The sequence below is a fragment of the Leptinotarsa decemlineata genome, unplaced genomic scaffold (genome assembly GCF_025532065.1).
Source record: "Leptinotarsa decemlineata unplaced genomic scaffold, Ldec_3_MD MMD2_tig00002082_RagTag_RagTag, whole genome shotgun sequence".
NCBI classification, from domain to species: Eukaryota; Metazoa; Arthropoda; class Insecta; order Coleoptera; family Chrysomelidae; genus Leptinotarsa; species Leptinotarsa decemlineata.
The window spans coordinates 912,992-930,273 of record NW_027412573.1 but is presented as its reverse complement, the minus strand read 5'-3'; the positions used below and the strand labels follow the sequence as shown (position 1 = coordinate 930,273).

At 36.5% G+C, this 17,282-nt stretch overlaps 2 protein-coding genes across 2 annotated transcripts in view; one reads left to right on the top strand and one right to left on the bottom strand.

The window, feature by feature from the left end:
- LOC111513274 (uncharacterized) overlaps nucleotides 1-17,282 on the top strand; it is a 206,061-nt gene that overhangs the window by 132,325 nt on the left and 56,454 nt on the right. The window lies entirely within an intron of this gene.
- LOC141482877 (uncharacterized) lies at nucleotides 7,079-8,521 on the bottom strand. The gene is made up of 3 exons (XM_074176789.1): nucleotides 8,082-8,521; nucleotides 7,801-8,022; nucleotides 7,079-7,743 (listed from the first exon to the last, which is right to left on the bottom strand). The coding sequence occupies exons 1-3, from the start codon at nucleotides 8,130-8,132 to the stop codon at nucleotides 7,432-7,434; spliced, it is 585 nt and encodes a 194-aa protein (XP_074032890.1). The 5' UTR covers nucleotides 8,133-8,521; the 3' UTR covers nucleotides 7,079-7,431.

The window sequence follows — 17,282 nt, the reverse complement described above, 5'->3', positions numbered from 1 at the left end:
TGAATTTTCTCCTAAACCAATGTTCCTCTCTGTGCAAGATCTCAGCTTGGGACCACTCGATGTTGTGTTGATGGTTCCAAACATGGTCTGCTATTCCTGATTTGCTGGTTTCTCCTCGCTGTATGTGTTTCTTGTGCTCGGCAATGCGAACATTCAATGGCTTCTTAGTTTCACCAATATAGCAAATCATCTAAAAGAACAATTCGTTCAGGCCAGTCTCAACACCCTACACAGTAGGTTAATGGACTGACACCTATCAGAAAACAACTACTCCCCTGGCTAATACCACGAAGGGCGTTGGATTATATCCGACAGGTGTCAGTGCAGGATTCTTCACTGAAGTTATTCCTGCATATGCTGTTGGCGATAAACTGCCGCAATAGATTTTCAATTATTGGAACACACTTGCAGACCAGTTTCGGGCTGTTTGGCCACTCATCAGTGCAAGGTAGTGTATATCATCAACATAAAGTCGATGATTTCCGATAATTGAAAATCGAATTCCGTCAGAGTATCATTCCTCGAACTAAGCTGAAGACTACAACAAACAACAGGTTTGTCGTCGCTCCATCTGCCTGTGAACGAGGTAACCAACTGCATATCCAAATTTGCCCAATTCCTCGTAAAAGGAAAGAAATCTTTCACGTATAGTCAGTGGGCATACTTGAAGACTGGCTATAAATCAAATCATCTAAAAGAACAATTCGTTCAGGCCAGTCTCAACACCCTACACAGTAGGTTAATGGACTGACACCTATCAGAAAACAACTACTCCCCTGGCTAATACCACGAAGGGCGTTGGATTATATCCGACAGTGAACCTACTGTGTAGGGTGTTGAGACTGGCCTGAACGAATTGTTCTTTTAGATGATTTGATTTATAGCCAGTCTTCAAGTATGCCCACATATTATACGTGAAAGATTTCTTTCCTTTTACGAGGAATTGGGCAAATTTGGATATGCAGTTGGTTACCTCGTTCACAGGCAGATGGAGCGACGACAAACCTGTTGTTTGTTGTAGTCTTCAGCTTAGTTCGAGGAATGATACTCTGACGGAATTCGATTTTCAATTATCGGAAATCATCGACTTTATGTTGATGATATACACTACCTTGCACTGATGAGTGGCCAAACAGCCCGAAACCGGTCTGCAAGTGTGTTCCAATAATTGAAAATCTATTGCGGCAGTTTATCGCCAACAGCATATGCAGGAATAACTTCAGTGAAGAATCCTGCACTGACACCTGTCGGATATAATCCAACGCCCTTCGTGGTATTAGCCAGGGGAGTAGTTGTTTTCTGATAGGTGTCAGTCCATTAACCTACTGTGTAGGGTGTTGAGACTGGCCTGAACGAATTGTTCTTTTAGATGATTTGATTTATAGCCAGTCTTCAAGTATGCCCACTGACTATACGTGAAAGATTACCAATATAGGATTTTCCGCACTCACAGGGTATCCGGTAAATTCAATTCTTGGAATCGCAGTCCGCGTTTGGTGGCCTGGTTTTCGTGAGGCTGCTACGGATAGTGTTACCGGATCTGAAGCAGGTTCTGATGTTGTACTTGGAACCAATTCTTCTTATCCTCTCCGATAATCCTCTGATGTAGGGAAGTGCAAGCACTGATTGTGACGGCTTCTGTTTCTTGCGAGGCTCCTGCTGTCTTCTAGCCAAAGTATTTTCTACCATCGCTTTGGAGAAGCCATTCCGTTGAAGATAATTTTTGATGATGTCTAGTTCCTTCTCGAGACCTTCATTCGTATTACAAAGCCCAAAAGCACGGTCTAATAGAGTCTTGATGATTCCTCTTTTAGTCGATTGATGGTTGGATTCGTGGTTCAGATACTGTCCCGTGTGGGTGGGTTTTTGGTATACAGATGTTTCCCACTTAGTGTCGGTCCTCTTCACCAAAACGTCTAAGAATGGCAATTCGTTGTGGATTTCCTTCTCCATTGTGAAATTGATGGAAGGTCTCACGCTGTTGATGTGTTTCAGGAAGGCGTTTAGTTCAGTATTCCCATGGTTCCATATTATGAAGGTGTCGTCAACATATCTCAACCAGACTCGAGGTTTCTTGTGGGCTTCTTCAATGGCCAGAGTTTCAAACCACTCCATATATATGTTGGGTATGACTGGTGAAAGTGGCGATCCCATTGGCAGTCCCTCATCTTGTGTGAAGAATTCGTCCTTCAGTTGGAAATAACAGTTTCGTACACAGCATCCTAGTAATTCCATGATTACTTCTATAGATAGATTCGTTCTCTCTTTCAGGTTCCCGTCTTCGGATAGCTCTCTCTGTATGATTTGGAGTGCTTCTTCGACCGGAACGTTGGTGTAAAGGCTTTCCATGTCGAAACTAATTAGTTGATCTTCCTTTGAAGTGAAAATACTCGAACGACCTATAAATAGTCATCTCTCGGAGGAATCAGTCCAGTCATCACCCGAAGACGATTGTAGATACTAACAATCGAAACGTCGTGAACTAACGTGACTTGGAATCTCTCCACTTTTCATTTTTATTTTCTTTTTTCATTTCTTTATTTTTATTTATTTAATTGTTCTATTTTTACTTGTATTTTATTTCACAGGTTTATTTTGGTTAATATAATTGTTATTTTCAGCTATATATTTTTAATTATTCTTTTTTAGTTGTTTCAGGAATTTCAAATCATTTTATATAGTAGACAATGGAAGTCCGAACTAGTGAAATTCATATTTCACACCCACTTTGTTTTATTTAAATTCAAAGATAGGAAGCCTTTAATAGGCCCCAAAAACAAATTTCCCCAGTCCCCACACGTCTCCAGCGACAAAAGCTCCCACAAATCCGACAACGTCGCATTCACAATCCAGCGTGCTGCGTTTTGCGTACCCACTGGCATAACCCAAGCAAGTCGCTTCTCAAATTCGATTGTGATACCAGTTGTTTTCAGTGATAGCGTGTAGGGTGGTGGTGTCAGTGTCGATTTTTAACAAGACAGTCGCAGAGGGTGCGAAGGCCCTAAGGGTTAGAAGCGTTCGACACATAACAAGGTGCGTATTCTGTCGGAACAAAGGGCTGATATGTAGAACAGTAACAAATCGATAGGGATTGGGTTCTTGTGCTGGTTTTTTAGGTTGCGTTTGGTAGCAAAGCGTGGGATTTCGTTAATTTTGAGGAAGTTGACACTTGAATGGTTATATAACTGACGAGTCGACTTGCTAAATGTTGTTCGAGTAGTGAAAGTGAAAGTGAATTTGTAACGTTACGAGGCATCAGGTGAATAAATGTTTTTAAACCTTTGGCAAAGTATCAGGTCCACTTTTACAAGCTGTGAATGTAGAGTTGATTATTTCTGTGATAATTGTGTGATTGCATTTGTCAATTATGTACAATCTTTTTAGGGTTTGCGATATTTCACGAACTTTGTTTTCAATTTAGTTGAAGAATACTTCTCTCCTTTTTTTCAAATATTCTACAGATCGTGTTGAAATAATATTGAATAAATTTACTTTGAATTTCGTGAACAATAAGGAAGTTCTACAAACTCTTGGAGGACCAAAACACTCTGTATATCAAGAATCTACAAACAAACAGTTTACTCCAATAAACCACCCCACAAAATTGTTTTTGAGACAAATGTTCAATAGAACCATGGGCAAAATGTATACGTTATTCTTTTAGCGTGAACTACCGATAGATTAGACTGTTGTTCATATACAAACAACAATTTGAACTGCTGATCTTTATATGGTGTATATGCAAGCAACAGTTTGTTATCTATACAAGACAGTGTAAACTATTGATCGTCTACATACTACAATTTAAACTGTTTATCTTCATAGGGCACTTAAATGTGGTATATATACAATTAACAGTTTGTTATCAATATAAGACAGTGTCAACTGTTGCATTTATACAATCTGAAGTTTAAATTGTAATTTATAGGTAGTAGTGTGAACTGTTGATTATCTACATACGATAAATTAAACTGTTCATCTTCATAGGGCAGTTTGAACGTGGTATATATATAATCTATATAAGACAGTGTCGACTGTTGTATATATACAATCAAGAGTTTGAATTGTGATTTATAGGTAGTAAAGTGTAAACTACTGATTATCTACATACGGTAATTTGAACTGTTTACCTTTAAGGACAGTTTAAACGACCAGTTTAAACTGTTGTATATACGCAATCAAGATTTTAAACCGTAATTTATGAGTAGTATAGTGTAATGTTAATTGTATACGACATAAAGATAGTCGATATTGTAAACTGTTAATTCTCTGCAAACGACAATTTAAAATGTTGGTTATGTATATAAGATAGTTTGAACGTGGTATATATGCAATGAATAGTTTGAACTGTAATTTATAGACACTTTTAACGTCGTTTATACATCACTACGATGTAGGTATCGATAAAGCAAACTATTGATCAACTAACAATTGCAAACAATTTTAATCAACTAACGGGTCAGTCCATTCATAATTAAACTGTTGACAATTAATATATGACAGTATAAACGTGGTATATACACAATAATTAATAGGTATCGATCAAGTGAACTGTTGATTATCTATATAAGATAGTTTGAACGTGGTGGTGGTGGATATGCAATCAACAGTTTGAATGATAATTTACAGGTGTCGATAAAGTCAAGTGTTGATATCTACAAACAACAATTGAACTGTTGATTATCTATATAAAAGACAGTTGTAATATCGTATATACATAATAGATTGAATTGTAATTCATAGATACCTATAAAGTACGTTGTCAATATCTATATAAGTCACTTTAAACGTGGTGTATATGTACGTGTATATACGTAATGTATATGTAGTCGATATTGTGATCGGTCGACAGGAGATGACAAATGAAACATTAGGTCAAAAAACCGTTCTTTTTTGCAAAACCTGACTTCATCATCAATTTCGTCTTTCGTCAGACCTCTAGGTTATTCCACGATATTTAGCTGGTGTATTAATATTATCAAGTAGGCGTTGTGATGTCATTTTCGCCACTCCACACAAATAAACGATGACCTCCAGTTAATTATTCGACAAATATAAGCTGTTTCTTATTGTACTCCACAAGAGCAGAGAATAGAACGGTTTTTTATCGAATTTGTCTGCGATAAAAAATACATTAAGTTGAATTCTGATGCGTCATCTGCTTAAACGAGGAAAATTTATTGCTATAAAGTTTCAACTTCCACATTACATAGTTCATAGATATAAAAATTATGTGACAACTCATAGGTTTGTAATCGTATTGTTTTTCTGTTTGAAGAGATAAAGAAAATAATTCCAAACGACTATACACAAATCTTTGCTAAATATTCTCTTATGCTTATTTTGAGGAAAATCAGTGGCGTACATATTTCTCAAAAATATCTAGGATGCGTTTTTGTATGAATGCCAATGGTCAAAATCTCAAATCTTCTGTATCAAAAAATAGCTGTTCATGCTTAAATGATGAAAAAACAACTTTTCCTTCAATATTCAAACGCCCTGTAGCTCGAAAGTTAGGAGGGTATTCCAGAAAAAAAAATTAAAGTGTATTTACGTATTTTGATGCGTAGATTACGAATCCGACAGAAAAAAGCAGAGCTCTCCCTTATTTAGGAAGGTACGGCCCTTCAAAGTTCAGAAAAGGGCAACTTTTTGCTTATATATCTCTGTATTTTACGTTTTTAAGCTTGATGGCATAGTTGGTACGACTGATGCTGTCAATATTCCTAAAGTAATTCAAATGTGTTTGCCTTCATTCTTTAGATCGTAAATTAGTATTTGTGGTGTATTGAGATAATCTACGAATTTGAAATAGTAGGTGGCGGTAAATACCAACCGCTTTCTTCTGAAATGTCACTAGTAACTAACCTAGAAATAGAAGAATGTCACCAGAAGAAACATTCGTTTTTAAATTGAATTTTTTATAAGAAAAATGTTGATTGTTGAATTGAAAATTGTCAATTAAGGAGGATTAAGGTGTAAGTGTGACCTACTGAATGAATTCTTGTGTTTTTAAATAGTTAATCTTGTGAAAAAGAAGGCTGAAAAGTTGCCCTTTTCTGAACTTTGAAGGGCCGTAACTCAAAACGAATATTTACCGTTAGGAGCTTCAGAACAGTTGTTCAATTGAAGTTTTATATCTTTAAAGATCAGCATCTTGATCTGAAACACATTGAAACTTGTAGTCTTCCATTTACAAACTTTAGATGATATTATTCTCAACCAGAAAATAATCCCAGACTTCATACATTTAAACAAACTCCTTTGAACAATTCAGGGCTGTGGCAATATTTCCGAAACGTTGATATCCCACCCGCTTGGACTCATTCCAATCATCACAGCGTAGGTGGCGCCACAGGCACAGTCAGTTTCGCAATGATTCAATAATCAACTGTGGTCCTGCCAGCGATGAAGCGATGCATAAATATGTCAGAATCACATGAATGATGTAAGATTACCGTATTTCAAACGATAAATGGGTCGAGTGGCAGATAATTCACGAGTAGGCAGATAAATGTGCATATCAGTCACAGTACGTCAAGAGATATCTTGAGAATCATCGATAATCGACAATGCAGTTATTTTATTATGACTAACGTCACGTCTTTAAATATCGATGGGAAAATTCCATTCGATTGCAGCGACAAATGTTCAACATTTATGAAATTCCTCCTTCGACTGAGTTTTATTTTTTGTTTTTATAAGCTAACTAACTGCCATTGAGGTTTTCCATTATATTTGTTTGTATAAGGAGCAGAAACACTTCATTGTGGAATTTTCACAAAACAGTTTTACAAAAAACGCAACATGTGTTTCGCTGTAAACTAGCTTCATCAGGCGTGTCTTTATCTATGACGTACATGAAATACCATATTGTACCACAGAGGCCTAATAAATTATCATCATTATTATTATTAGGGTGGTAATTAGGGGAGATATTGATATTTTTATTTCTGACCGGGATATTATAAGCTTATATCGTCATAGTTACGCTATCAATAAAGAGGGTCATAACTCCCTTGGGACATTATAGATTTTATAATTCCCTCTACCTTTCACAAGTAAAAATAAATAGAAATGAAAACTGAACCATATTTTATTTATTCACGTCATTACAAATAATAAATGTACAATTTTGAAATGTTCCCTGAAAATTACTTCCGCCACTGGAAACAATTCCTTCTTTTGTATGGCTGGAGCTTCTGTTCACTACAGTCGAGGTACCTGCCTCTTCTGATGACAAAGTAGACAACATACGCGCCGTTTTATTTCGCAATTCGATGCTATCCTCCAAATACCCCTCCGCCACCGTGGAGCTTTTCCAACCTCCGTGTCTTTTTAAGTTAGTCATAGTTGCTCCTGCATTAGCTAGAGCAGTAGCAAAAGTGCGACGAAGGCAATGTCCCGTATAGGAAGATGAGTTTGGCAATCCTAAATACATTGCGATTTTGCTGGGGATTTTCCCAAAATGTTTTTTCCAATTGGCTGAGATGTACATTTATTTTGTCGGAAGCTCAAAAAAAATCGTTCAATACCTTTAGGACGCAAAGACATATAAAGTCTTAATAAAGGCAAAGCGGAGAACTCTTTTTCATCCACAACTGTAAATTTCTTCGATACACCAGTTTTACTTTCCGGTACGTTCACTACCATAACGGAATCCCGGTCCTCTATATCCGATATCTTCATATTCAAAAGTTCCTGACTTCTGCATCCTCCAAAATAACCCATAATCAAAACAACCTATAACAAAAATAAGGAAATAAATACACACAAAAAGGAAAATAAGAAAAAAATTACCTTATGCAATAAATGAATATCATTAGGAGCGTCCTTTAGGAATCTGATAACATCTTTAGGAGATAAAACAGCAGACTTTTTCGGCTTATAACTCTTACTCTTCCGTTTCAAAAAAGCCTGTAGTTCATTGAACTTGGTGATATCTCGTTTCTCATGTATAGTCACCATCGATTTCAGCATTGACCATTTAGTCCATGAAGAATTCGGACTATACGTTTCTGACTGAAACGAATAAACACAATTACTACCAAATCTACCGAAAAACATAAAAAATTCCTTACCAGTTCTTGAAAATATGCCAGAAATACAGTTTCAGTGACATCTTTTGGCATAACATTTTTCCGTGTCAGCCAGTCCAGATATATCTTGTATTCTTTTTGGTATACGGCTTCACTTTTCGATGGAATTAATTATTCTCTTGCTTGTTAAGCTTTTTTCAAAATATCCTCCATTATATTTGGGGTAGAAAACACGTTTTCACCGCAAACACAGCTTGATAACAAAGTTCTGTTTATAAACAAGTAACATAACAACAACCTAGCAACAAGAAAACTCTACTATAATCAACGGTACCTGATTGAAATATACCGGGAAGGTAATGAATTGGTACATTATTCCGTTTCAAAAATGAACAAAATTTTATTGAAATCGGTCAGAAATAAAATTATCTATGTACCACGGGAATTAATGAGCCTTAATAACCTCAGGCAATTGCTGTCTCTCGGGCCAGAGGCCCTCGGGACGCAAACTTTGCCATCGATAATTAAGGCCCTCCTAATTCCCTTGATACATAAATAACTATTTGATGGTGAAAAACACAGAGACCAACAGGAAATACATAACGAGGAGAAACCAGCAAATCGGGAGTAGCAGAGCAATGTTTGGACTCATCAAGTAACATCAAGTGATCCCAAGCTGAGATCATCCACGGGGAGGAACACTGGTTTGAGAGGAAGTTCAAAGAAGCTGTATATGTTTCTAACGACACATTCAGCCAAGCTAGCGTAGAAATACGCAACATATGGAAACATGTAATCAAACGGAAAAAAGTCCACTCCCGTTGAAGCGGAGAGGGGAAAAGGGAGATAGATGAGAGCGTTCGAATGACCTATAAATAATCTGCTCTCGGAGGAATAGTCCAGACATCACCCGAATACGATCGAAACGTTTCGAAGTAATTTGGGGTTCGAACTCTTTTTCAATTTTTCAAATTGCATTTTTAATTGTTCATATGCATTGTTCATATGCTCATTTTAACTTTATTGTAATTTTATTCGACCGAATTTGGCATTTTCTTCACTGAATCACTTTAGAATGTTTCGGGGTCTGTAGATTGTAGTTGATACGACTTCAGATTGCGATTGAACCGTCTAAACATTTTGTAAATCTGTGTATCATCAGCATGATGGAACTCTTATGGAATCCATATACCTAAAGAGGTCACTTATATAAAGAGCCAAAAGAAGTGGGCCTAAAATAGACCCTTGTGGAATTTCATAGTGCCTGGAAAGATATTCAGAAGAATTTTCGTCATGGATTACATTCTGAGACCTTTCAGATAGACAGTTGCTTAGAAACTAAGCAGCGTTATAAAAAAAACCTAGTATCTCGCGATATTTTTAGGGAATTCCATACTTTTTCACTCGCCCCTCATAGTGTTACATCGGGGAGACATAAGGCCCTGGAAATCATTACACGATGGACCTGGTCAGAACGAGATCAACCAAGCACCAAGAGAACCAAAATAAAAGATGTAGGAACTTCTGACTGACCTGGAACCTATTTTACACATGATGAACACGCTGAATCCAGACATGTATACATATAACATGTGCTTCTTTGGTTTGGCGTTCAAAGATGAAATAAGCAGGTACTGTTAGCAAGCTAGGCAGGGTTCGAAAACTTGTTATTTACAAATAACGGGGGCAATGGAAACCACACCAGCAGCATTGGAGTGCTTGAACACTCTAGAATCAAATGATGAAAACACTGAACCAACAATGGGAAATAGAGTATATGAAACTGAACCGGAAAATTTGTTGATTCGAATCAAGCAGCATTAGATCATATTGGGAGAGTGAGCAGTTCTCGTGGTTGAGAAGGCAAAGAAAACTTCGAAAGCTCCAAGAATTTAGGTCGAAATAATCGTTAATTTGTCATACGAGTTTTAATCAAAATGCAGCGATGTGTTACACTGCTACACTCTGGCGATAAATTACTTATTATTCTTCACTGTAGTTTGTGAATAGCTCTCAGCTTTATAAACTTTGTTTCTTGCTCCACAAATCGTTTGAGTTTGTTTATTAGCACCGAGTCGATTCTGACAGGTCCTACTCTATTATATTTTATCTTATCTCAACGCAAACATTAGTTTATTTCCGATTGTATCAAGAATAACCAGAGGTGTTCCTCAAACAGATTTATGAATTTAAATATTTAGCGATTTTTTTGCTATTTGCTTGGTTGAACACACAGGGGGTCTAAAAATTATCTTGAAGTAAAAACCTTTTTATGTTTCTGGCACTTTCATATAATTTCTTTTTCTGTATAAGATATACTTTTCACGTTTCCAGTTATTGAGCAGGGCGTCATATTAGTCCTACAATCATCATTCAAGTATCATTCCTTCATTCGAGGTTTTGTCTTCATACTTCCAGGAGAAGTAGACATTTTGTTCATGTCTGTCGTCTGCGACTGGATCGTTGGAGAAGAAAGTTCAATCTCCTTCTCAGTGTCCTTCTTGGTATTTCGAAGTGGAGTTTTGTTTACCTCATATTCACCGATTTTTCCAAATTTTCACTAGCGAGGTGTTTCATTTTTTGAAACTCCTCTCTTTCATTTCTTGAAACTCCTCTCTCTCCTTTCTTTAGTTTTCCAATTTGACCTCTCAACGGATCAAACTGATCTTTCTCTTGAAGATGATTACTTGGTCATCGAAACACGTGTCGAGATATTAAAATAACAGTTTGGTGTTGGGAAAAAAATCTAGTGATATTCTTAGTGATAGTGTTTCTAACATCAAATTAAACTGACCAAACAAATTGTCGTATTCGACATTCTGAGAAATATACAGGGTGTTCCTTAAACACATGCTAATATTTAAGGAGGTAATTCTTGGACTCATTTTAAGGAAAAAACGTCCTATGGACGTATGTTCTAAACGTCTTAACTATTGAGATACAGGGCGGCGAAGTTTTCAAAAATAATCAGTTTTTTAATAATAACTGAGATAATTTTGTAGACATCTTTGGCATATTTGGTACATATGTTCCATGCCTCAAGGCGCATTTTCTGATGTACAATTTTCTTAATTTTCTCTGCCAGTGGCGTACGTACGAGTTTGGAAATGTATATTTTTGGTGAAAAAAATACTACGCCATTGCTTTATCTTGAATTAAAAATTAATTTTAAAATCTCCATACATTTTGAGCACATTTGATTTGCTGGGTTTTCTTTGTCCGACGCATGGTTTTCGCTCAAACAATTAAAAATCGCTTTACTTAAGGATAAATTCCTTAAAAATCTGATGCGGTATCGTGCATCGACTGAAAGAAAACTAAGAGATCAGATTTGTTGCAAAATAATTGAGAATCTAAAAGGTATTTGTCTGTTGGCAGATGCACTGTTCTCAATTAAAATTACGTCATAACGCAGCACCGCTTAATTATTTTTGAAAACATAAATTTAGTTATCCTGGAATAAATGACGTGTAGCAGAATTTATTTACTGCACCTCTTGGAAATATGGAGTTTGTCGATATGTGATTTCTTTTAAAGATTACAAGCAGAAAAAACAGCGTACCCACCATAGCAATAAAAAACGAATTCTCTGTATGTACAAACGTCAGTAGCTAATATTGATGTTGGTTTAAAGTAGGGTGTTGGTGTTAAAAACTGTCACAGCGCGTTTTGATTGATTTTGAAGTGTTATTGAAGTTATTTTGGTAGTCCGCTGTTTTTCTGAATATCACTAAATATGGTAAATTATACGAATGCGGAAATGGCGCAAATGCATTACGTATATGGCCTTGCCGATGGTAATGCAACAGAAGCCAGGCGCATTTATCAGGAAAGATATCCTAATCGTGCCTTACCAGATAGCCGAACCTTTTCAAATATTCATCGTTGACTTGGGGAAACTGGTAGTTTCAAGAAAGGGACTCCGGAAGGTAGACCTCGTGTAGTAAGAACTCCTGAAATTGAGGAAGCGGTGCTGCAAGAAAATGAGGAACATCCTGAGACGAGTACGAGGAAGATCGCTAGAACTCTGGATATTTGTCATCAAATTGTTTGGCGTATTTTGGTTGATTTTTTGTTATACCCATACCATATTTCAAGAGTGCAGGCATTACTCCCCAGAGATTTTCCACAGCGTGTGAACTTCAGTCAGTGGTATCTACAAAGTATTGCACTAAATCCGCAGTTTGAGACAAAAATTTTGTTCACAGACGAAGCAAATTTTTCTCGGAATGCCATTCAAAATTTCCATAACAATCATGTGTGGGCTGAAGAAAATCCCCATGCAATAACCGAAACCCATTTCCAACACCAATTTTCGGTTTATGTATGGGCAGGAATTATCGGTGATCATCTAATAGGCCTATTTTTCCTATACCCTGACGCCTTGATGGTCTGTCTTATTTACACTTTCTCGAAGAAGACTTACCTGGGTTATTGGAAGATGTGCCACTTGCGTTAAGGAATCGAATATGGTACATGCACGATGGCGCCTCTGCTCATTTCAGTGTAATTGTCCGAAACTATTTAAATACAGTTTATCCTAATCGTTGGATAGGTCGCGGAGGATCTCAGCAATGGCCAGCAAGATCCCCCGATCTCAACATAGATTTTTTTTATGGGGTAACCTTAAAACTCTTGTGTATAAAACTTCCGTTAATACTTTAGAAGATTTAAGAGAGCGAATAGTTGCCTCGTGTGAAACTATACGAAATACGCCGGGAATATGTGAACGGGTGCATAATTCCATGCGTAGAAGTGCGGAAGCATGCATACTAAGTGCAGGTGGTCACTTCCAACAATTTTTATAATCAGTTTTGGTATTATTACTATTTAACAAATTTGTGCTATTCGTTTAGACTTACTGTCACAAAATAAAATAAAACTCGTTTTTGTGAAACATTTATTTTTTTGAAGATTAGGTTTTCGAATATTATTAGGGAATTGGTAATGCGTTATGAAGCAATTTTCAGATTCTCATTCATTTTAGAATTGATCTAATTTCTCAATTTGCTTTCTGTCGATTTTTATTTTTTTGAGTGAAAATCATGCGTCGGACAAAGAAATACCAGGAGATCAAATTTTTTCAAAAATAAATGAGGATTTTAAAAATGGTTTAATTTTGAAAAGAAAGCATTGGCGTAGTACTTTTTTCCCAAAAATATTCAATGCGAAACCCGTAGGGATGCCACTGTTTGAAAAAATATAAATTTGTGTACATCAGAAAATGCGCCTTGAGGCATGGAACATATGTACCAAATATGCCAAATATGTCTACAAAATTATCTCAGTTATTATTAGAAAACTGATTATTTTTGAAAACTCTGCCACCCTGTATCTCAAAAGTTCAGGCGTTTAGGACATACGTCCATAGGACGTTTTTTCCTTAAAATGGGTCTAAGAATTACCTCCTTAAATATTAGCATGTGTTTAAGGAACACCCTGTTTAACAAGTTGTGACAGAATACAGGGTGTTACTTAATTACCTACTTCGCATTACTTAATAGTATACAGTCCACTGAAAGGGGGACAGCAAGCCCAAAACCAAAATTGGGACCTAACAGTATTTATAGGTTCTTTTGGAGCGAGTTTCATTTCTCTATCAACGGTTGTTTTTAACTATTTTCATCTACCCTCTTTCAATAAACCCATTGTAAATCACAGTTTCTGAGAAACTGGCAAAATACGAATAAAATTTCATTCTTTTTGGGCATTCGTTGACTGGACTACGATCTGTTTTTTCATGTCTCTTGAAGGAACCCCGTAAATTCACCCTATCGATTTGTGAATCAGAGCCAGTGCAGGAAAATCCTGCTGTGTAAAACCAGGCCATAGTCAATAATCTCGCCTCTTTATTGCTTTCATAAAACTTTATTTGCTTCAACCAGTTTATTTTATGGTATTATGTATGAAGCGATTTGTAGACACAGAGGTGATGCTTGATTTGTGACAAAAACATAATAATAATAAATAAACCATTGAAGGAATTATTAATAATTACTCTTTCAAGCACAAGAAAATCTACATACCTAGATTTCTCAATCTGATTTTCAATAAGCAAACAAATTAATTATTATGTGTTAATCAATAGTTTTTTAATACTCTTTGATGGAACTGAATAACTATTTGACTCTGCTTGAAATTTTCTCCAAGACACCAAATAGTCCTTTTTCATTTTTCCGATTTAGGATCTTCTGGTTCTAAATTGAACCACCAGAGAGCATTTTTGATTCAATCAAAGATCAAAGAATATATAATCATAACTTTTACAGCTACAGATACTCCGAATTTAAATAAATTGCAGCATCTGGAGTACATATTCGATAAAACTAAAACAGCAACAAGCGTATTCATTATGAGAACGTTGCTGTAAAACGGAACAGATTTCTCTGGGAATCGTTTTGAAATCATTTTTATTGCTCTTCTACTCTGTGTTTTATCACAGATGGTTCACATACGATTCATATTCATTACAATGAATACCGAGACTTCAAAAACATGATGCGTTCATTAATAGTCGCGTGTATATTTGTGAAGTTAACTAGATGAAATGAAAATTATGGCAAAAATATCATTATTGTTTGATATCATGTTTGTTCCACTGTGGTGAGTTTATACAGTTATACAGTTATATTCAACAGATGTTGATCAATTTTTGAACGATTTCTGCTGGGTTTTCTGGTTTCTTACCGCACTGAAATCATTTCTAGACAGAACTAAGATAAATAATTCATTTTTGAAATATGTCTGTAAGTTATTTGTTTGCTTTTTCAAGTTTCAAGTTGGTTCAAGCTTTTTAGAAGAATCGAAAGCAAAAAATATTCTGATATGCTTCAAGATGATCTCAATAATCTATGTACTTACTTTTCAGTATCTGACCTATCTCCCAACGAAGCTAAATGCAAAATAATGAGTTACTATCAAGGGCTATTTCATTAATCACACCAATTTACATAGAATCAATGAAATTAAAGATCTCGAGATCATTTTTACTGGTGTGTTCCGTTTCTCTCTTGCACATTGAATACTTAGTATATGAATGTAATAGAAAAATGAGCTTTGTCTTGAGATCAGCCGTGAATTCAAGCACGATACTTCTTCGAATGCTCAATTGTGTCTGAATTTTTTTACGATAATTTTATTATTTATTGTTTTATATTGTTATATTTTAAATCGATTTTAACTGTACTCAATGAAAACTATATGTAAGGAACTTACATGTCCACGATGTGGACAAAGTCCACATCGGACCAAAAAACTTTAGGTATATAAACAGCTAACCCTTGTCTTTAGTCAATTTGCTTCTCCTGAAGATGCTAACCTTGTTAGCGAAACGCGCGTCGAGTGCAAAAATATCAGTTTGGTGTTAGGGCAATTGATCTCTAGAAAAAGTTCTCAAGAATCGGTTTGCAAAACCACTCACTACCTCACCTAACCCCACGAACACACAGCACTGATAAAGAAATATTGTGAAACGGACAAAAAATCAGTATTCAGCCAGTCCAGATAGCCGAGCCTTCATTTCCCAACTACAATTGGTGGATAGATATTGTCTGATCTATAGGAGAGAAGTTTTAGGAAACGACGTTGCACTGATTTCAACTTTCTCTGTATACAACTGATGCGATGGATTCCAGATTATGGATGCATCTTCTAATTTTGATCTGACCAAAGCATAGTGAAAGGTTTTCAATGTAGATGGATCTGAGAAATCTCTGGAGATTCGTGCAATAAATCCATACATTCTGTTTGCAGCGGACAGAATAATTTCAATGTGTGGTATGAAGGAATGTTTTGTGTTGAAGGTAACACCTAGACCTAGAATGTGAGAGGCCGTTGAAGTGGAATATCGTTTATAAAATATTGACATGAAAATGGACGATTTTTAGTGTGTACGTCATTACATTATATATATTCGCGTTCAAAGGAAGAGTGTTGCGGAAACACCATTGCTCAACACGGATATCAAACATTTGATGTCAATGACCTCAACTATGTCGTTTATGAAGGCGTTAAAGAGAAGCGGACCTAAGTTGCTTCCTTGTGGAACACCCGAGGTAGCTGCATATTCCACAGACTTGAAGACATTGAATATAACATACTGACGCCTGTCAGTGAAGTATGATATAAAAAGTTGGATCAGGGACAGAGAAAAGCCGTTCCTGTACAATTTCGATAGCAGATAAGTCCGTATATATGACGTCGGTTTGGGATCTTCTATCAATGGGTTCAGAAATATATTGGGTAATATTGGGGAACTTTGGCGAAGTTGCATATTATTGATATTTCCCGAGTTATCTTCGATCTTGGCCGCGAAAGTTTTAACCATTTGCCAAAAATGAAAATCTCCTTCCAGGAAGAAACTGAACTCCTTTCACATCTAGCGATCCTAACGGAACGCTGAAAACCTCCACGATATCCGATCTAGTTTCGACGAGCCGTTACTATGCCCACCCACTTCATTAATATCAACTCGTTTTAATAATTTTAATTTCCTCCACGGGATCTCGGCCTGTAATTAACGGCTCCTCCCATCTGGGCAGCTATCACAATTTACAATCTATATTTACCAAAGAATTTCTAACACTTTTTTTTGCTCTAGCGGAAATTATCTCACAACGGTGACCTCAGCCTTCCACCTACGCACAAACTGTGGATGATTGCGGTTATTGAGTTAACATTCATCCGTGAATGTATATTTGCCGGGGAGTGGATAATGGCACGCTAGGTGGTCGATGTAGGTGGAGGTTGCGGTAGGATTCCAGATTGTTGTTAAACTTCTTCAGTGTCCTTGAGCAATTTCAAGGGCATGTTCCATAGGCGTACATAATTGGCTCAATGAAGGATTTACAGTTGGCAACTGACTCTAATTATCATCGAAAAATCATCTTCAGCGATTAGGCCCATTTACGGATTAATGGGTACGTGTACAGCTCTAGTACTTCTTGACTTTAGCAGAGCCTTTGACACTATAAACCACGATTTATTGATATCAATTTTACATTACGTTGGTCTGTCAACTTCAGCTATTACCTTGCTTTCCAATTATCTTTATGGAAGAAATCAACCAGTTACGTCTAATGGAACTTCTTCATCTCACCTATCTCTTCAGCACGGAGTGCCACAAGGCTCTATACTTGGGCCGATCCTGTTTGCTCTTTACTCCTCCAATCTCCAATCCTCCAAAAATTTGAATCCACTGCAAGGTACACTTCTATGCGGATGACACCCAAATTTATTATCGTC